Source organism: Passer domesticus, chromosome 1 (assembly GCF_036417665.1).
Source record: "Passer domesticus isolate bPasDom1 chromosome 1, bPasDom1.hap1, whole genome shotgun sequence".
NCBI classification, from domain to species: Eukaryota; Metazoa; Chordata; class Aves; order Passeriformes; family Passeridae; genus Passer; species Passer domesticus.
In genome coordinates this window covers 75,792,181-75,813,554 of record NC_087474.1, presented here as the reverse complement: position 1 = coordinate 75,813,554, position 21,374 = coordinate 75,792,181, and the positions used below count along the sequence as shown (strand labels likewise).

Below are 21,374 nucleotides of genomic sequence, written 5' to 3'. Positions count from 1 at the left end.
AACAAGCTGAACAGCCCCTTTCGGCAAGCAGCAGGAAATCCAGCACTGAGCTTTGTGTTGTTGCATGGTCAGCAGAAGATAAAAGCTCAGGCTATGCAGCTGGGGTTCCCTCCTATCACTGGATGGCAAACTGTTAAAAAAAGATAAAAGAACAGAAAAGGACAGGGGGTCGCCTTACTGAAAAGCATTCCTTCATATTTTAAGCCATCGAAGTACTTTGAAATACATTAAGCCTGATGTAAGTCAGGAACAGTGCTGTTGGGGTGTGCTGGAACTTTTACATTAGTTGGCAGGCAAAAGATGAGTTTGTCCCTCTGCTTCATCAGAGATAAAGATTTAACATGGGTAGGACTGTGATATGCATAGGTGCCTCACCACAAGCCCCACAGCAGGCAGGAGCTTCCCAGAACATTATTTTTTAGGAGCAAGGCATGTAATAGTGGGTCTGCTGCTGACTTGGGGTCTCATTCTAAAATTTCAATCAGCATTCAGCCATGTACAGCCTTTCCAGGTCCCACATTCTACAGCTCATCCTTAGTTAGGAACTATTTTAACAATGAGGAAAAGAATTTAATTGAATGAGATTGCTAGTTAAAATCTCCTAATCAGTATTTACTGTATTCCTCCCCTCCGTCCCTCCTCCTTTTTTCCTGCATCACAGCACTAGAGTCTTGGGAAAGAAAATGCTTCGGAGCATTTGTTACCAATTTAGCAGCAAGTACGTGCTCAAATTTGGGATTTCTGAGATCTGTGTGTGCCATATGTAGGCAAAATGTAGTACTTGCAAGTTCCAGTAGAAGGGAATAAACACAAATTTGCTGTTCTGCAGATAGTGTTTCTTTAATCTAATGAGACTTACATTTGTGCAGCCTTTTTGTTTTGGTAAGACGGTTAACCGTCCTCCCTGGGGTGCCTAATTGCTTATCATGAACTAATCAGTCCCCTGGGTATATGAAGGGATGAAACACTGCCAAGATAGAGCCTGTGACTTCCCCCAGAGGTGTGATAACCCTTCCAATTACCCCACCCTTCAGGGAGCTTGCTTACTGCTGTTTTAAAGACCTTGTTACATCAAAAATTGTCCATGTTTGGAGATTTTAGGAAGTTCAGAGGAGTGTATTTACTGATAATATTTTGAACCTGTAAGCTCTCATATTTTTTATGTCAAATTTATGTTGAATATTGTTTCAAGTTTGGTGTGAAAACACTGAACATGTTTCTGCTTATGAAAGTGCCTACCTTCATAGCCCCCATGGCATGCCAGACCCTAACAGATAGGGAAAGGTCCAGTTTCTGTCTGATAGGAATAGCAAAATCTTCTTGCTTCAGAAACCCCATTTGAAGTTCACATGGAGAAATGAGTGAAACAAATCTGCTGGTGACTCTCTTCTAATTTTTAGTAGAATGATAGTTTCACGTTCCTGTGTGTGAAATGAGTGGGTAGATTAAGAAAAGTTTTTCACCTTACAGTAAAAAATAATTAATTTAACTAGTGGTTTTGCTTCCATTCTCCTTTCAGTTTCCTGTTTTAACTCATTCATAATATATGCTTGTCTGCTGTACAGGTTGAGATGGCTATTGATTGCCTGAATTCTTCTCTTGTATCTTTTTATATTGAATGGTTGAGTTCCATGAGGCATATAAAGCTTACTACAAAACAATAGTGTTTGAATTGCAAGTGGAAAACACCTCCCACTATTTAGCATCTGAGTGAAAATATGAGTTCTTGTGTTGAGGTTTCTTTGTCCTTTACTTTTGCTCTGAGTGAACATGATTTTTGTGTGAAATTTGGAGGATTGAATCTGTCAGTTGAGTAGAAAGAACAGTTTGTTCCTTGAAAGAGTTGTAACCTAATCAATTAACAATATCAGGGGTTTTTTTAAAATGTTGCGGTTCTTTTAAAATAATTCAGGTTTTCTTCACTTCTGGTTGTAGAGTATATTCTAAGTGACCTTAGGAAGATTGATGTAAATAAAAATATTGTTATAGTGTGTACTGGCTTAAAACTTTAAAGCAAGGTGATTTCATGCATTGAATTAAAAGAAGGTGGCTGTGTGGGTGTGTGTGTTTATATGCCTGAGAAAATGTAAATGTGGAAGCATCACTCCTCAAAAGAAGTGTGACTTTCAGTATCATAGGTCTGATTATGATATTTCAATGTGCTATATGTTCATATTTGAAAGTGATTAGTCAAGTTTCCACTGGCAAACTCTTGCTGTCCTCCTGCAGAAATTGGGGTGGGTGCACAGGCCACTTGATCACTTTTTGTTGCAGTTTGTTCATTTTACTCTGTTTGCAACTACTACTTTACCCAGAATTGGATTTAACCTATACATAGTCCATAAAAGTTTGTTTTAGGCTAATGTTTTTATTAAATATTTATCAATGGAGTCAGCAGAAGGAAATTAATTTCCCTTTTCATATGTGAATTGTTTCAAGAATTATCTGTATCATCTGTTTAATGGAAAAGTGTGAGGCATTAGCAGTAGAATTGGTTTTTTGGAAGGAGAGGGTGGTTTTGGACTAGCAGCAGACGTTTTTGGCTGGAGGAATAGCAAATTGAAACTTCACTTACTGAAGAAACCTGTTCACAATTTTGTCTGTTCTTTTTTTTTTTTCCCCAGCGTTCCTGAAATAAACTTCCTGCAATTCTTTGCAGTGTGCAGGTGTCCAGACTCCCCTTTACTCATGGTCGCCTGTGAAACCCGTCAGGCAACTGAAGGCTGTACCTAAAATTCTGCTGGCAGTGCAGCACACTGCAGGGGCCTTGATATAGTTACGGTGGACACCCTGTGCAGCCACAGCTGTAGCATCCCCTCGTAGTCCGAACAACTGAGTATTGCGGTCCAGGAGTCTGCACGTGTGGAGGACTGCCTGGAATAGAAAAAGGAAAGCTGCAGAGATTGTAAGCTGCTGCTTGATCCGTGTGGCTCTTGTGCCGAGGAACATCAAAACTTTGCTGGATGGATCCGACAGCTCGTTGCAAAGTAGAGGGTCAGTCCTGCTGGTTATTTGCAGTTATTAACCTTAGTGGATTTTAATTTTTTTTGTTTCCTTTGTTTTTATGTTTTTCTCTGTATGCCTTAAGAGGATTGTGGCCTTGCAACTAGAATGCTCATGTTCAGGAAACTTAAGGCTGTTCCTACTGAAGGGCTTTGAAGATCAGCAGGCATTTCCTCCAGGGTTTACAGCATTGTTGGAGGAAACATTCCTTGCAGAAGTCTTCAGGCCTATCCGCCCGACTTTGGTCATTTCTTACCTCACCAGCACGTGGATTATGCTGTTTGCAGACTGTCTTAAGCTGCACGATGACCTTCATGGATTCCTCATGAGCTTTTACAAGGCCAGGCCAGTGTACTTTGTAAAATCCTTTAGAAATGCCTGCTAGGCTTTTAAAGTCCCAGAGCATAGACTATTCTACAAGGAACTCAGAAAGTCAGCAGCTGGATATGGTTGTGGATGAAGGGGGATTTGTGTGTGTGTGTATTCAGTTCTTGTTTCGAAAATACATTTTTTTTCAGGTCAGATAGAGATCTATTGTTCCTGAGAAGGCTTCTTGTACTCTCTGATAAAGCTGAGGGACTTCTGAATTCCATAAGAAATTGATGAACAAGATCCCTATGCCCTTTCTCTGCATGTGTGTTGCACATTCATTTTGATGAACCTATGCTCTTTCATTTTGTCAGTGTGCTGGAAGCACCTCCCACAGGTTACTTCCACTGCATCTACTTCAAAATAGAAAGAAAACTCATACTGAAGAGTACCACTGGCAAGTAGCTCTGCTGTTTAAATTTTTCCAAGTGGCTTTCCTGTGTGAATCTCAACTTGGAGAGTCTTGCCAGCACTATCTATTGCTGTAATTAATTTATTTAACTAAAAGAAGAAAGAAACTTTGTATTTCAGAATTTAGAGCTCTGCAAACAAGCCCAAAGGCTACTGGCCAGCTGGTGTAAGCCAGTGGGGTGTGCTCACAAAATTTGTGGCACCTTGTTCATAGGTGGTGGGAGAGAGCTATTTTTCTGAAGGCTGGATTTCTCCTTCACCTGGATGAAGCAATGAACCTCAGTCTGAGGTGATCTTTGGTACTTTGGCATCTGTGGCAAATACATATCTAGAATAACCCCCTGTAAAATTAAAACTGCTAGTTTGTATCTTTCAATTCTGGCTCACAGTATCAGAACAATGTCAACTGATGGTTGTCTGTGCTTGATATCACATGAAGATTATGTAGCTGGTTTATATCTGTTCCTGGTCCTTAGCATACTGTAGGAGTTGGTTGACTTGAGATCTACTTGTGCCTCTTATGGTGGGGGGCAGATGTTGGCTTTGGCTTGTGGGCTTGCACAGTCCGCTTGGCATGGAGATCCAATCTCAGAAGGAGTGCTACCAGTTATCTTGCTCATGAAAAAGCTGTGTAGGCCCTTGGGATATTGCAGCTGGAGGCTGACATTACAAGTGCTTCTTAGCGTGGATGGGAGAGGGAGGGCTGTACAGCATGCTTCTGAGTCTCTTTGCTCCAGCATCTCTCTCTCTCTCTCTCTCCCCCTCTCCCCTCCCCGTGGCCTATGCTTTCCCCTCTGAAAATCTCAAGCTAAAACTCTCTAATTTAAAACTATATTTTGAGGGAAGGGGGTAGAGATATGATTTGTGTTTCTGAACTTTTAAAGTTATCTTGGTTATAGATTGTTGTTGTTGTTGTTTGGAGGATGTGATAGGGGGAATCGTTTCTGTGCTGACCAGAAACAGAATACAGGAAGATACGATGTTAACAAGGTGGGGGAGAAAAGGAGGTGTTTGTTTAGAAAAAGCCTAGTCACTAAAGCCTGTGGGGCAGAGGAACCCTGCTGATAACATAGATGAAACAGTCTGCCTCTTTCCTAACTTTAGAGGAGTGGAGCTTTGTAATAAATGGCTGCCATGTGGCAGCTGTCTCCCAGCTTCGTGAGCCTGGCAGTAGTTAATCCTGTCAGCAAGTCATGCTCCCTGGAAAAGAGCAGTGAGAAGAGCTTCAAACTCTTGAATCATTCTATCTTCAAAATATTTGCATGTTGAATCTGCTTAAAACAAGTTTGGTAATTTGATGTAGGTTTCCATCTTTAAGTAAAATTAAAGTGCAGCTGTGTTGGCTTTTAAATAAAATGTTAGAAATATGCTGAGATACTGCAATTTTTTTCTTTCTTTAAAAAAGTCATTTTAGTTTTGGAAGTGTACTGCATAGAGAAGGGAAACTGTGTTGCTATCCCTGTATGTTAAAAAATTACAGGTTGAGCATTTGAGATCATGGTTTTCATTAAATGTTTGAGGCTTTAAAATTAATCTGTTTGCTTCAGTTTGCTTTTTTTATTTTGCTGAGCATGTAATGTGTTTGTCCTTTTTCCAGAAATCAAAAAACTAGAATTTTGACTTTAAAATTTTGAGATTTTGTGCGGTAATGTAGCACCATCAGATTTTACAGGCTCATGATAAAATCTTGGTGGTTGACAACACTACCACCAGGAAATGGGTTTAAATCCCTGTAATTTCTACTTTTTCTTTTCTCATTTTGCTGTGTTATCTTGTGAAGCACAAAAGATACCTGGTACAGTGCTCCAAGCAGACAGTGCGCTGGCATCTCCTCTGTGATTGGGCTGCAAAGGATGAGTTGGGAGCTTTGCAATAAGCAAACTGATGCTCTCCCCCTTGGGCTTGCCTGTGTTTGCTAGCATATGGATGCAGTTAGAGTGGTGAAACACCATGTGGGACATAGCTACTCCAAGAGGAGTTTTTTCCTGGTCTCTAGCTTATCATATTTTCAGAATGATTTTTGTAAAATTGCCTGTGCATTCAGTTTCTCTGTGAAACTCTTCAAATACTCATCTTGGAGGAAGGGAATTCCAGCCCAAGCAGCACACAAGAAGCAGGGCACTAGCACAGAAGATTTTCTGTGTCTTCCTCAGTGTGATTCATCCTGCCTCTGTAATCCCTGCTGAACCCGTCCTGCACACACATGCAGCTCTGGCTACATGCGAAGAGCAAGTGTGAGGGGGTGAAATGTTTGCTTGTTTCTCCCTCCCAAGATTTGCTTTAAACCTTCACCTCGAGTGCTGGCTCCGAAGCTGCCCTTGGCTGAGCTGCTGGCCGTCAGGGTGAGGGACAGAGATGGGAACAGGGACAGGCCCTTCCTCCCTCCCTCTCTCCCTCCCTCCCCAACAGCTGCAGGCACCAATTGCCAGGGAGCAGCCCGGCCGCATGGTTTCGTGGCTTTCTTCCTCTTGTTACTAATGTGCCTGCTTGTTTCCGTGATGCTGTGCAGAGGAACAACCAGACGGATTGTCTCCTCTCGGGGTGGGTGCCCAGGCATCTGCACAGCCAGTTGGTATGGCACAGGAGCCCCTGTTTTTTCAGTGACACCAGGGGCTATTGATGGCAGGCTGGGGCTGTGCTGCTGCTGCTGCACAGATGCTTGCTCTTGGCCCACCTTAAAAGGACAAGATATCCCGTGGTTTAGACTGGCCATATATTGTCGGGGATGTCAGCATCTCCGTCACAGCTACCCAGCTGAGCCCAGTCCTGCTTCACCCGCCCTGCGTGCCTGCAGCCTCTCCTCAGTCAGAGAGAGGGGTGCTGTAACTCGGAGTATTTGAAGGGGATGGGGGGGGTGTCTCTTTTCTTCTCTGTTACTCAGAAATGTTTTCCATCTGGCTCTCCTAGTGCAGCGTATCTAGCTCACCCGTTGTGCTCTCGGACAAGTGTCTCGTTCCTTCAGCACAGTACTTGCTTAGGCACACAGGCGATGGGACATTAACCTATAGCTCTCCCCACGTCCCCTCCAGGGTTTTAAGTCAAGTGGGTTTGTCAGGGCAGCATGAAAATGAAAAAATCCCCCATGCAACAAACAGACAAAGCTACATTTTGATTGTTTTCTCATTTTGCAATCCTTCATCTCTTCTTGCTTGTCTGAGATGGCAGCAGCAGCAGGTGATGAGGTTTTGTCTCGCAGGGCTGTGCTTCCCCAGGATTGCTGGGGCTCCCCTCGGGCAGGTGCATCTCCCTTTCTTTGGCCTGTTGGGCACAGACACAAGCATGGTGGGGTTGTCCAATCATCCTTGCTTCAGGTTCCCCCATCCTTCTGCTCTCTTGCCTCACCCTGGGCTCCTTCAGGGCGTGTGGGCAGTGGTTTTGGCAGGCAGTGTGATGCCACTTGCCTGACCTGTCCTGCCTTTGCAAGATACTTCCATCCCGCCTTCAGGGCCCACTCCCTCCAGTCTCTGGTTCTTCTCTGGAGTCCCACCCTCTCCCACACCATCTTCCAAGGCTGTCCCCTTGCCCAGTGGGATGTAAGCCAGCCCTGGCCTGAGTGAAAGATGCAGCAACAGGACCAGGGAAGACTGGTAGTGTGGGGAGAGACCCCAGGCCATGTCCCAGGGAGTGTTGCCCTGCTACAGCCAGTGCCAGCTCAGGGGAGACGTGAAGGGACTTTCTCGTGTCGCCACTTCATCTAAGGCAAGTAAACTGGAGTTAAAGCCAAGAAACACATTGACTTCCTGGAACTCTGCGAGCCGTCCGCACAGCTGTCCCCACTCCCCGAACACATGCAAAGCAGAGCTTATAAGGACAGACAGTATTGCTTTTGTGTCCTTCCTCAGCCAGTGGGGAGGGCGCAGGGGAGGGGATGTACTGGGTAAAGCCCAAGGCCTGTCTTGTTCCGTGTTCCCCCTATGTTGCCGTGATTCCCAGTGACTGGGGGAAGCCAGGCTCCCTTCCCGCTGGCCTCACAGCTGTGCAGGCAGGCAAGGATGAGGATGGAGGAGTGTTTGCTGTTGCCATCATGGGAAGGAATGTCTGCTTAAAGCCACTTGTTTACTCTCCTGTTGCCCTGACTTTATTTTGTTGCCTAAATGTGGTGTTCATGGTCCCAGGTTTGTTAAGCTGTCTTCAAATCTCAGTATCCTTTTTGCTTGAGCAAACTCTTCAAGCTAGCTGCAGTTTTGTGACAAAGGCTTCCTGGAGGACCAGGTACCCACCAACAAGGTGATGCAAATAGCAGAAATGAGGAGCAGCTCACAGCTCCCTTTGGTCAGGGGAGAGAACGCTAAGGTATTAGAAAAGTCTCAAAATGCATCAGCAGTTGCTGATCCTAAGTGCAGCCATAGGTTTTTGCAGTTCTTGTAGTGCTGTGTGTTGTGTGTGGCACTGTTGTCCCCAAAAAGAGCGGTGCTGGTCAGGACCTCAGTGCAGGCTCAGATCAAACTCTGTGAGGTGATTACCAAGTGTGCTGGGCTTTCCTGTTGGGAGCCAGGGGCTGTCAGGTTTCGCTTTCGCTCTTGGTGGCAGAGCAGCTTTTGCCTGAGTTCTCTTTTCTAGCCGAGCACGACCACAGGCTCCTGTGTGAGGGCTGTTCCACAGCACACAGCACTTGCAGAAGGTGTAGACATAGCTTCTTTATTCAAGTTAGCAAATGAAGCACAAGGCCAAGAGGATGGGCATGAATTTTGTATTAAGGCTGCCCAGTAGCTGTGTGCATTGCTGTAGACCAGCTGGACCATAAAGGTGAATTTTACCCAGGAAACCCCTGCTTTGCCAGTATAGTGTCTCATTGTTACATTAGTACAACTTCCTTGTTTCCAGTGTATTGCACCAATGTAATGCCAGATTATCATGGTGACTCAGAGTTGTTCACTAAAGGCATTAGCTAAGTTCAAAATCTGCTATGCTTTTTTGGAGAGAACCTTCTGGTCATCTGAGCCAAAGTCCTGAGGAGCATTACTAGTCCATAAGTCACCAAAAAGGGATTTTCAAAAGCTCCATAAAAACTGAATGTGCACATATATATCCCATCATGCTTGCAAGGAAATAAAACAGGAGGAGTAAATATGTTTGAATATTTAAAATTTAGCCTAACTGTTAGGTGTTATAGTAACAGCATGCAAAATAGTCTGGAAATAGTCTGGGATCATCTTGTTCTTGTTTAGCGCTTCTTCTCCTGTCCCACTCCCACCAAAAGATCGTCCAGAACTCAGTTTTAAGGCATGTCCATGAGCATGTGGTTCACTTGTTTATTTCATGTCTGGGTATATCTGTCTGTGTACAATATAGACATATGGATGTTGTAGGCTCACGTGGTTATTTCAAGGGGCAAAGTATTATATCTGCACTAACACAAGTAAAATAATTGTTTCACTAATAGCTCAGAGTTTATAGAAAAGTCTGTTTTCTTTGATGCTCAGAGAGTACCCTTCAATAGGTGTTACTTCTTTTGGTTGTTGTTTTTGTATTTGGTTTTGAGTTTATTTTGTAGAGGAGAATGTTACTTACAGGTGCAAGTTCAAAAGCTTTGGGGTAGCATTCTTAGTTTTTATTGTGAAGTGAAAGAGCGGCCACCAGATATTCTGGTGTTTTTGTTCTTCCTTTCCCCATGGGCTGCCCTGTACTGGTGCTCCAGCAGTCGTGATGGTGAGGTGATGCTCCCAGTGATTTTCTGCTGTGGGGTGCGGAGTCAGCACCAGCACTTCAGTAGCAGGGGCAGAGTTGGTATTAAAAAAGGTCAGTTGGGAAAACTTTGTTCATTTGGTTTTCCTTTGCCCTGAGGCAGTGCTTTGAATAGTGTTAGCCCTTTTTTCTTCCCACACGATGCCTTTTCACCCTTTTTCCTTCCTGCCAGCTTTGACAGAAAGTTATGTTCAAAAGGTAGTGCGGGTGATAGCGCACATCACTTTTGGGGTGGGAGTGACCATTTGTGCTCGGGAGCGTTTGTGCTCTGGGAGTAAAATCTGCTCCTCTGTGTAGAAGCTTAGTAGGAGAGCAGTGCATCAGAAGCAGTTTGGAGTGCAGTGTAGCGATTCTTAGGTATTATAATCTCAAGGGTAAACAGTAAACTTTGTTTATTCAAATGCGATATCTCTCTTTGAAGTTCTGTTCTTGTCTAAATTTGTATACTAGCAGGTCTGGCCTTCATTTAAATGATCCTTGGGGTTTTTTCATGCCACTTAGGGAAAAAAAAACAGTGGGAAAGCCTTGACTAAGCTAATAGTATTGCTAAGATGGAAATGATGAAGAAGGCTCAGGATTCCTGTTTGGACCTCATGGGAAAAAGTGGTTTGAAATGCATGGTGGGGGGGTGGCGCATTCCTAAACCTGTCATTTCTTTTCCTTATTTCTTCTCCTCCACTGCGTTCTTTACTAAATACTACAGTATGTTTAATGAAACCAATAAAACTATTTGGCCAAGAGTGTTAATCTTTCCCTGGCCCAATTAGTGCATGGCTTCTACTTTTAACGTTAATGTGGATTTTTTTTGGAAGGCAGAACAATAAGCAGCTTTGTGCTGTGTGTACCAGGTTTTCCCCCTTCTTGCCTGTATTGTGTGTTTCTTCCTATCTATTCCAAAGGGAGAGCTCATGTGCAAAGACAGTGGAGCAATCTGGAACAGAGACTTGTACCAGCTCCCAGGGGCCAGGACGTGCTGCTCTGTGCTTGTATAGCTGCCTCTCAGTTGCAAGTCAAGTGACTGTGACTCTGAAGACTCATCATTTTTTCTCCTTTCTTCTTCCTTCTCCTGTGGCCTCTGTTCTCCTTTTTGCTTCATCCATGGTGCTGTTCACCAGAAGGCGAAACAGCTGTAGCTGTTTATAGTGGTCTTCAAACAAACAAACAAACAAAAAACCCAAATAAATACACATAAGCAAAGGGGGAGTTGATGGGCTCGGCTTTAACATACAGTGGAGTCACACTTTATCCCAAAGGAGGAAATAGGTCTAGCAAGTGTCTTCCTGTACAGACTGAATGGGAAGCAACAAGGTGGTGGTGTTGTTTTTTTTTTCTAAGCTCTGCTTTTGCAATGTCTTTCCCATTAGCTGGTTGTGTGGGACATCAGGGGTGGACCTCTGTCAGAAGCAGGAGCTTTAGGCCCCTCAGGGCTCTCTGTGGGATGGAAGTTGCCCGAGTTTCAAGTTGTCAGCAACCTCATCAAGTGGAAGGAACACTTTCCTGCAGAAAAGACAGGTCTCTTGGTGTGGCCATGCAGAGAGCGCTACATTGTCTTGTTTGGTCCTTTCCCCCCTACCATTTGTCAGCACTCTTGCTTAGTCACTTGCTCTCTGCTTTTCCTCCTTTTCACACAGGATGAATGTGACACTAGGGGGTTTCTTCAAAGTAGAAGATGACTTGAATGCTTGTGACCACTTCCCTGTTTCCTAGAGGCTTTGGTCTGATGTTGAATGTAACCTGAGGCTGCGCTGTTTCTCAGCTTATTTCCTGTTTATCCTTTTTCCTGGAGGTCTTTGTTTTCTTTTGAGGAGAGGGAGGAAGGAGGCTCTGTCAGCACAACTTCCACACCAGGGCATTTGGTGTGAGCTGGGAGGGTTTACAGTCCTGAAGGCAGCATGGCATAGGGCATCTGTGCGGGGTGCTGCCTGTCTGATGCCCTGAGTTTCATAGGTGCTGTAGAAGAAAATCCCAACACTTCCCCATCCTCAGTGATGGGATTTTTTAAAGAGGAAAAAAAAATAAAAACAACAAAAAACCAACCAGCCCAAAGCAAAAAAAAAAAAAAAGAAAAAAACAAAAAAAAAAAAACCACACCAAAAAACAAACCAAAAAACAACCAAAGACAAGGCTGCAAGAGAAATCTCTCAGTATGTTCCTGCCTAGAGGCACTCTGCCACGGGTTTTCCCACAGGAAGGAGTGATTTGGCCCAGGGTTCTTATTGTTTCTATATCCTATTACAAATAGAAAGTTATGTTTCTGAAATTGGTGTGTGCTGCTCATGCAGTCTTTGTTTCAGTGGTGCATTTTTGTTTCATGCAAGACAGTGGAAAATACATAGGTAAATAAAAGCATGCAGCAGCAGTTCAGCAATCTCTAGACTGCTTTCAAAATTGAAAAATTTTAATATTCAGAAAATGGTTTTAGGGACAAGATCTCTGACTACATATATCTGCTTGCCTTTGGAAGAAAATCTTTGGATTCAGAAAAGAAAAATAACTGTTGGCTCATAGAAGCTATGAAAGGCTGTAACAGTATAATATGTAGTTTTCCTTGTAAAAAAAAGCAGAGAGCAAGTTAGCAGGTTTTTATGAAACGGTAGGTAAGGTTTTTTAATGTGTATATAAGTCTGCCTGTTCTGCAGGCTCTTTCTGACAGTTCCCATTTTCAATATTGCTAAAAGCAACACTAGGAATTTTCTGACTGTAGTTCTCTGGTAAGCTACTAAGCTGTCTTAAAGTTACCTTGGCAAACACAGGAGTCTTCACAATTGCACAATAGATTTTTTTTCCAGGATGTATCAGTGGTGACATTAATGTGCTAGGTATTGACTGAAAGAGGAATGATTATGTGTATTTTGGAAGGAATGGTGTATTTTGTTTGTTTAGGGGTTTTTTAAGGACTAAAGCACTTTTTTTTAACAGAAATACTTCAAAATAGTTCAAACTGGTCCTTATTTTTGGTAGTGCTAAGCAAATGGAGCAAGCACTTTTATATTTAGGCCAGTCTTGAAAGTAATTCTGTTGCTTATTCTATTCAAAAGTAAGTCAGCTACCACGTAAGTGGTTGAAATAAGATGGGGGCAGGGGGAAAAGAAATAATTATGTTGCTCTTGAATGAGATGGACCTTTTTTGAAAACAAACAAAATTAACAGTAAAGTTACAGCAGTTGCAGCAGTTAAAGCCAAACAAATAAATGGCTCCCATAATTACTGGAGGAAACACAGAAGGATGGGTGCTTGGCCTCACCTTGGAGCAAGAAATCCCTGTGTCACAGGGATCACTAGTAGTTTCTTAACAGAAAAGTACAAAAATAATTAGAGAAAAGTTACTTTGAGTTGTTCAGGTTAGTCTGTTTTTCTGGTTTTGAAGGTGCAGATGGAAGGCAATGTTTGTTAAGTGGTCGATGTTTTCCTGAGCCTTACACTACCTGGGCTTAGTCAGGTCTCAGGTTTTGTCTCTAGACTGCATCTGTGTGCCACTCCTTACAAGGCTGGCAGCTACATGTAGGAAGGTTGAATCCACTGCTGTGTCTGGCATGGTGTGAAATGAGGAACCGCTTGACACAAGGTGGGCCCTTTCTTTTTGCCTGCCTGTTCTTGGGTGCTCCAAATTGTTGGCAGTTGGGGTAACACAGTCATTGATTGTTTTCAAGTGCTGTTCAAACAGCATTTGAAGATGTGTTGCATGACTGATTTGCATGTTATCCTTGAGAATATAATTTTTAAAAGAAAGAAACCCTGTTAACTATGGTTTGAAGGCAATTGTCTCTGTTCTCTTGATAAAAGGAAAACCTGTATTGAGCTTACTGGTTTTGATTTGTAAATCTGAGATGATTAAATGTCCACAGTGTGTTTGTTTTTATAATGAAATAAACATTTTGCTTGTAAGGTTATAAAGGTGTATTTCTCTGTTAAAAACGTATCAGTAGTTTTCCATATTACAAATAACCTTTTCCAGAGGCTATAGCCATGAGTGCTGTGGGCAGACAACTGTTTCTCATGTGTTGATCATTCCTCATCACTTCTAAAAATGATGTTTAACTGCCCTGTCATTCTCCAGAGAGAACAGGCACCCTTCCTTAAACCCCAATGATAGCATGATAAGTTTGTGGTTTCAGAAAGGGGTGTGGAGGAATTCTCTTGGTACATACAATGGTTACTTACGTCTTCAACTTGTGTGGGAACCTTGGGTAGTGGATGTGAGGAATGTGCCAAATGGTCCCAGAAACCTCTGTAGTAATTTTACCAACTGCTAGAAGGAAGAAGGTGGCCACCATGAATTCATGTACTGGAGTAAATGTTAGTCTTCCAAGAGAGGAGGGGAGCAGTGCATGTATGAGATTGAATCACCTAAATTCTCTAGGCACAGAATATTCTTCCAGCTTCTCAATCAAATGTCACTACTGTCAGTGACAGGCTAGCTTGCTCTCTCTTCCTCCTTTTTTTTTTTGCTACCTTAATGCTGCAACCAGGCTGGTGGGGTTTTCTTTGTTTGCCCAGGTTTTTCCCCCTGGTAGAAGCAGCAGCATCTCCCAGCCCAGTGCCTGGGCACTCATGAGAGTGGTTGCTTGGCTGCACTGGTGCTGCTGGTATGCTCCTGTCATCAGACCTATGGTAGTCAGGGGAGCCCTCAAAATAAAGGGCTGTAGTCTTACATTCATAAAATGGTTTCCATAAAAGCTTACTCCCTTTCTCTTTTTTCCTTCTCCCTCATGTAGTGCTAGAGGGTGCTGCTGAAGAAGAGGCTGAAGAGCCAGACGCAACTGTACATACTACACTAAGTGAGGAGACCAGCAACCCAGAAGAGAGCCACAGTCAATCAGGGGAGAAAGATGAAGGTAATTGGTTCAACTGGCTCTGTGACTATAAGTTAGGTCATTGATTAAGAATGTAGAAACATTTCTCACCCATCAATACACTTTATTGTGTGAAGAGTATAAGATACATTAAGCAGAAGCACTGGTGCATACATTTCTTTTCCCATCCCTAGCTTTTATCTATTTGAAAAGTATAAAATAGGTTAAACAGAAGCATGGGCACATAAATTCTCAGCTACCACTGCAGGCTTCCAAACAAAGATTTTCTTGGCTCACAGTAACTTGGCACCACATAACTTAGCCTCAAAAAACCACCTGTTTAGAATCCTCAAACTTATGTTCCAAAGACAGTATTATGCAGAGATCAAATGTTCACAGACAAACGTGTTCCTCCTTGTTCACCCTCACATACTCTTCTGTTGCAGTGACTTTCTCACAACACACATTAAGATTCTGTGCTTTCCACCAGAGGTGACAGAGGAGTAGACTTGCAGGGTGTTCCTGTTTCTTAGGGAGACTTCTTGAGGGGGAAAGGAGTGTTTAATTTGAAAGCCTATTCCTTTTCAAACCTGTAAAGAAAATAGAAGGCCTTTCCTGTGTGTTTGATATGTCTGTATGTTGAGAAACCCGAGATGAGATTTTAGGTGTATTAGAGATAGGAGCATCCCTGCTACTTACAGCATGTGGTGGAGAAGTTCGAACCTCGACAGCTTTAGCTGTGTCATTAGTTGTGTATGTAACACATATTCTCCATGGACTAGTATGGCTTGGCATACCAAAACCATATATGTGCCATCTGTGGCAGTAAAAAGGCAATATGGGGGATACAGGGTTTCGTTTCGGTTGGATTTTTGCTACTTTAGCTTATTCCATATACAGAGCTGGTTTAAACCATGCTTAAAAGAGAACCCAGTACCCTACACTGTTACTAAGGCCTTAGTTGTGCAGTTCTGTTTAAAACACATGCCTCTTTGAATGATTGTGCTTGCCAGAGTGTGCATTCATCAGTAGTGCTCTACTATTCCATAGTGATCACAAAGCAGCACAAATAATTCCATTTCACAGCAAGAGAGTATAAAGTAAATCACTCTGTAAGCTCCATATTGAATTAAGGTTAAAAATGAAGAAAATGGACGTGTCCTATGAGAAAAATGTGCACATTGTCCTATGCATTCCAATATGAGAATCGTGGAGTCTTGTCCTGTTATAAGAACTCTACTTATTATGGCCTATTGCCTGTGCTCCATGATGATCCAGCAGAGTGTGATGTGAGTTACAGGCAGCTGAAAATACTGTGGGTTGTTTGGGGTTTTTTTTTAAGATGGCCTAGGAACTCCTATGTGTGTTTTTGTTTTTAATTCCAGAGAAGCAGCTGGAAAGCTTAAACAGCTATAAGGTATCACCAAGCTCACCAAACAGTTTGGACGGAGCAGACTTATCCTCCATTGATGCCATGATGTCAGCAGTGATGAATGTGGGGAAAATAGCTGAAAACGGCGGGAATTCTCAAAATGTCAAATCTCCCTCAAAGTCTCCTGCACCAAATCGGATTGGCAGGAGGAACCAGGTACATAAACCCAAATGCAGGGAGGGCAAAGGGGAGACAAGCAGCTACCTGGAAAGGGATAAGATGTAATTTATGTTTCTTTGATTGTTTTGCCTTTTCTCCCCTCAGTGGTTGTTTCTTACCCCTGTTCCTCTATGAATGTTTTCTGGTATCTCTCCAGACCATAACTTAAGAAAACTGTGAATGAGAAGGATCCACATGCTTGGATTGATACACAAAAAACATTTAGCATGAGCTCCAGTGTCACGCAATGGTGAGCTCGTCTAGCAGATGCCCCTAGCAGCAACAAAGTCACCTAAGAATTGCCATTTTGTCCTGCTGCATCCTTTCTCCAGGCTCTTGCATTCACATAATCTCATGAGGGGTGTAGCTGCCCCGTGGAGGGTTCAAGTAATTTATGTTAAAGGTGGTTCTGGAACAAAACATTCATGAGGATGCTCAGTTCATATGTGTAGTGTAAGGTGCCCTTAACTTCTTGTTAATAAAAGCCTGAAGAGCTAGTGCAGATTGACTTGTATGAATTTTGCAGAGTAAATATATGTAGCTTTTATCAGGTTTTTTCCATTTACCCGTTGATGGCACCAGCTGGTAGCAGTATTGATCTAAACAAGTGAAAGGAGAGAGTCGTATCAGTTAAGCTGTAGTTATTTATATCTGTGTTTTTTGCCTGCTGGGCCAAGCTCGACCCAAGAAGGTGCTGCAGAATATTAAAAAAAAAAACCCAAATCCCTGTGGTCATTTGACTTCAGAGCTTGAGGTGAAGCACAGAGACTTTGTAAATGAATCAAGATGTAACAGGGACCAGAAAGGTTGAGAGGCATGACTCATGTGATGTTCCTATAGTAGTTTATTAATAGCTTGCTGAGTAGCTGCCCAGTTGAAAGACTTATGACTTGTCTTGGATTTTCTAGCATGAAAGGAGTTAAAAGCCATTAGCTGTAAATGGACATCTTTAAATGAGGAATGGGCAGTATACAGACAGCTGTGTTTGTGGGATTCTATTGTCTAGCACCTGGCTCTAAGTTGTATGTACAATGTTCTCACTTAGGGGCTGCTCTGCTTCCTTGATTTCATCATGTGAAGTGAGGCACTGGAGCCCGGACCAGTCTCAGGGCAGTGCTGTTACACAGCTGTCCACCGGTACACCATGTGGTCTGGCTTCAGGGAAGTTTATTAGTGTTGGTGACCTTTATTCCACCTGGTATTTCGGTGGGCATCGAATCAAAGGAAGCTCGAGAGTAAATGTGACAGGATTAAGAGGGATTCTTACAGCATAAAAATAAATAAATACATTGAAAACATAGTAAATTGCCTGTTTGTCTTTAGGCCGAAAGATTGTTAAAGCCAGAGGGGCAAATAGCTACATTACTGAGAAAATAGAAGTGAGATGTGAAATACTAAGTGGGTATCAATCTTGTTAGCAGGCTCTAATACAGCAAATTTCCACTTTCAGCATTAGCAGAATGAAAGCACTGAATTGTTTTAGTGTGTAGCAGTGCAGGGACCTCAGATTCTTGTCAGAATATGCCCCTTATTATAATTTCAAGGATAATAACAGCTGATTTTCTGGGTCTGACTGCTGTTTCCCATGAGCTGGCAGCGAAACATTTTGCCCTGAACCTTTGTCCCAAAGTCTATGGTTCTCTTTATAATGCTGACTTTATCTTGGCTGCCGTCTGCCCATAGTCTAAAAAGCATGTTCTCACATCAGCCTGCATGTATTTCAACTTCTCGTTTGCTTCGTTCTTGACGAAAATAAAAAATGTGACAGAGGTGTTTTTTGGGCTGGAGAAAAAAAGACAGACTTAATGCACAGCTCCAAAAGCATTTGCCATCAGTTGAATGCAGAGCAGTTGTGCCAGATTGACTTACTAAAGGGAGAGTAGCTGACAAATGAGCTGCTAATTTTATCTTTCAGTTCAAGAACTGTGTTTTCACCAACTTGGCTCTGGTGGGGTAGCTGAATGCTGTGTTTTAAATTGGTGAATGGGGGTACTCTTACAGTAGGGATGCTAATGTTTTTTGGTCTGGATTGGGTTAGTCAACGGATTTGCTTGAGCTGTGTTACGGTATGCAGCTTGTAGTCTGTGTGACCACTGGAGAAAGTTTGGATTTTAGTTAATAATAAACCTCAGATTCAATACTAATCAGCTCTGGCTGAGCTATAGTGTGTTTCTGATCTTTGCTTCAAGGTTGAACCAGTAATTACTCTATCTTCTGTTAATTCGCTGATTTGAAGAGAAGGCAGTCTGGAAAGCAGGCTTTGAAATCATCAAGTGCATCATGTAGAACTGCACTCGTTTAAAGAGGAGGGGGACAAAAATCAGTAGTGGGTTGATAATTTTGCAGAAATAGCCTGGGGATTAAACATCATCTGAACTGTCAGCACGTATGCAGGGATTTTCCTCACGGCACAGTGTGTTTGTGCTGTCTTGAGCCAGCTTTTAACAGGCTGCAGTATAATTGGAGCTGAACATTACTCCACAGTCAGGTTGCAAATAGTAAAATTACAGTTGTATTAGTAGGATGGAATGAATGTTTGTGAATTACATGTTTGTATATAAAAAAATGGGGGAGGGGCACTGAGATAATGCATTTTAATTTTCTTTGAGTGTTCAGACTTCATAATGGCAGCCTTTCTTGCTTTCTTTCTAATGTTTTGCAAGTGCTAGTACATTAAACCTTGGTCTGTATGTGTGGCCTATGGTGATTACCTTTGGGATGTAGAGGCTGAAATGTAGTTGGAAAAACATGTACAAGCAAAAGAATGGGGAGGAGTGGGAGAACCTAATCCTTTAATTTTAGAAACAAAGTCTGAAGACTTGTTTTCTTCAGAACAATGGTAAAATAGCTCTTCATGCATGTCCACAGGTTGCAGAGCTTATTGCAAAATTATTATGGCCCTGTTTTTGAAAACAAAACATAATACAGGTACTTCTTAAAATGGTTCCCCAAATCATGCAGAAGGGAATGGAATATTTCTTCAATGAGACATAAAAAAGAACTTTCTCTAACTCTGTGTCAGCATCTCACTATCCTGATGTGCCAGCGAATTTGTCACAGAGACTTGGGTTAGTCATTCACTATGTTGTTTGTGAATGCTTGTGTCTGACAGCCTGGAAATGGTTGCTTCTCAGTTGATGACTTTGGAATATCACTGGGGAAAGAGAATTGTGTGGAGAGAGGAAATGCATAGACACACTCATACCCATCAACTTGCAGCTAAGGAGCTGCTCAGAATGGGTTCTGCTTTTTGCTTGTTTTCAAGCTTTTACTAATTATACTTAAGATAGCCACAAAGAACTTCAGTAGAAAATGTCACTTGGCATAAAAATTATGCTTTCCCATTATTTATGCAGAGATGGTTTTTGTACTGTCTTGTTACTAGAGGTATCCATCATTGTAATGGAAAACTCTGGTTTAATTTTGAGTGTCAAATCATCTTCCTTATAATACACAGGCGTTGGTGCATAAGCCATGCCTGGCTTCTGGTGAGGTTGTGAAAATGCCCTTTACATCATCCAGTAGCCGTCCTTGTGGACAAATTAAGGCAAACAGCTTTGGTTCCTGCAAGAGTGTCATTTCATCCTTGGCTGGAAGAGTGGTGGCTTTGCTCAATGTCTCAAGGGCATACTTAAATCAGGTTGAGCTCTCCGGGTCGGCTTCATTGTTTGTACTCGTGGTTTGACCATCAACTCCTGATTCTCACCTGGGCGGAGAATGATGGGGTTCATAATGGGTTTTTTTGGAGTCACGTACACTCCTGCATTGTCACCTCTTTCTTGCTATGATCTCATCAGATCTTGCGAGCTTCAGAAGGGTGGGGCCTGGCTGGTGTGCCTAGATGGGGTGCTTCCAGCAGAAACACAGGATGCTGAAGGAAATGGTGCTGATGATTCAGTAAATGCCACTCTTCCTTCTGAGTCAGCCATGGAGAACATGCAGCCCCTACAAAAGGGCACCAAGATAGTGCTTTGCCATCAAGATGAGGTGGAAAATCTGAAGTTCTGACAACTTGTGCTATTAAAAATCTTCGGGAAGAATAATGATGTTTGCCCATGTATTCTGATGATGTTCCAGGAATTACTTTCTGGTCAGCTAAATTCCTCCTGGCAGTTCGAGCTCCTTGCAATTGCCTTCACTTCCTGTCCTAAATTGCTACTGCTGAGTATCTGTGTGCTGTTAAAACAGCTGCTGTACTTCTGTGATAGTTGCAATGGCCCCTGTTTATAAATTCAGAAGTTTCTGAAACTTATGTGAGGGCTCTGTCAGATGATAAATGTGGGTTGTTCTTTTAGCAGGGGCCTTTTGTACTTGGGATGGATTATGTTTTTCCATCCTCATCACTGACAGCTTTCTAGTCCTTTTACACTGATATTCCTTCTGATTGTTTCGTTCTCTTTTGTCCACAGGAAACAAAAGAAGAGAAGTCTTCCTATACCTGTCCTCTGTGTGAAAAGATTTGCACTACACAGCACCAGCTAACTATGCACATTCGTCAGGTATGCAGAGTACCAGCTCTTGGTCTCTTACTTTTATTAAGAGTGTTTCATTTGCCGGGTTGCATTCTGCAGTGGTGAAAAACAATTCCATGTGCAAGCCAATGAAATGCTTCCATTGTTTTGCTTTTATTTAGCCTTCTCTTGCATTTTCTTCAAAAAGCACACCCCGCAAACCTAACCCTGAGGTGGGTAATTTTCTTCCCTTCCTTGCCTGGCATTCCACCCCCCACCCAGTGGCTCAAACAAGGATGTGTGTCCTGTTCTGCATTGCTTAAGGTATCCTAAGGATCCGGAAAACCACTTCCATCATGAGGCCTAAGTCCTGTTTTTATTATCCTGTTTGAGTACAGATCTTTTTACTGGTCATGCAAATTATGAAGCAGGAAGACATAATTTTTAAATCAACTCAGTGTAGAAGAGTCTCTCAGTCTTTCACAGGATATAGCAGTTTTAGGAGTTTTTTTTTTTTTTTAACTGGATGATGCACTTTTTTTGTCATCTACAGGCCTGTTCTTGCTCCTCCTGAAATATATGCATACTTAATAAGGAGGTTTGCCCTTTTCTCTAGCAGAGGGTTCTGCTTTGGATGCTAAGGTGTGGTTGACAACTGGCTTCACCAGATACTTTTTACTTCAATTTTTCCTCCTGTACTGTAACTGTTACTTAATTATTTTTTTTCTTACTCTCCTGGTGGTTTTTTTATGTGAAGAAATTTTTTTTTGTATGTGAAGAAATTTTCAAGTCTCTGAATGCAAGTGAGAAAGAGTGGTACATATAGCACAGTAGCTAATGGCCATAACTTTACCTTGTAATGCATTCGTCTGGGCATAGATGTCTGTATGTACACTCAGAAGCAGCTTAGTTTTGTTGTCTTGCTATGCAGTAAGTTAAAATTTAATATCTTTAAAAATAATTTGTTTTTAAGTGTCTGTCTTCTGCTGTGAAGTTCATAATTCCATCTTCTTTTCTTACCACTCATACAATCCCAAACCACTGCACAGCTTAAAGTATCCCAAGGTCCCA

General features: G+C 42.4%; 1 protein-coding gene across 11 annotated transcripts in view; it reads left to right on the top strand.

Annotated features, from left to right (window-relative positions):
- The window catches only part of RREB1 (ras responsive element binding protein 1), a 121,953-nt gene that overhangs the window by 42,515 nt on the left and 58,064 nt on the right, over positions 1 to 21,374 (top strand). For 5 of the 11 annotated variants that reach the window (XM_064425276.1, XM_064425329.1, XM_064425337.1 and 2 more), the window contains 3 exons: positions 14,184 to 14,303; positions 15,647 to 15,849; positions 20,262 to 20,351. In XM_064425276.1, the coding sequence (XP_064281346.1) occupies positions 14,184 to 14,303; positions 15,647 to 15,849; positions 20,262 to 20,351 (413 nt within the window). Of the gene's footprint in view, positions 1 to 2,624; positions 2,995 to 14,183; positions 14,304 to 15,646; positions 15,850 to 19,554; positions 19,943 to 20,261; positions 20,352 to 21,374 lie in introns of those variants that run through there. The other 6 variants (XM_064425282.1, XM_064425308.1, XM_064425293.1 and 3 more) reach the window with 3 other exon arrangements.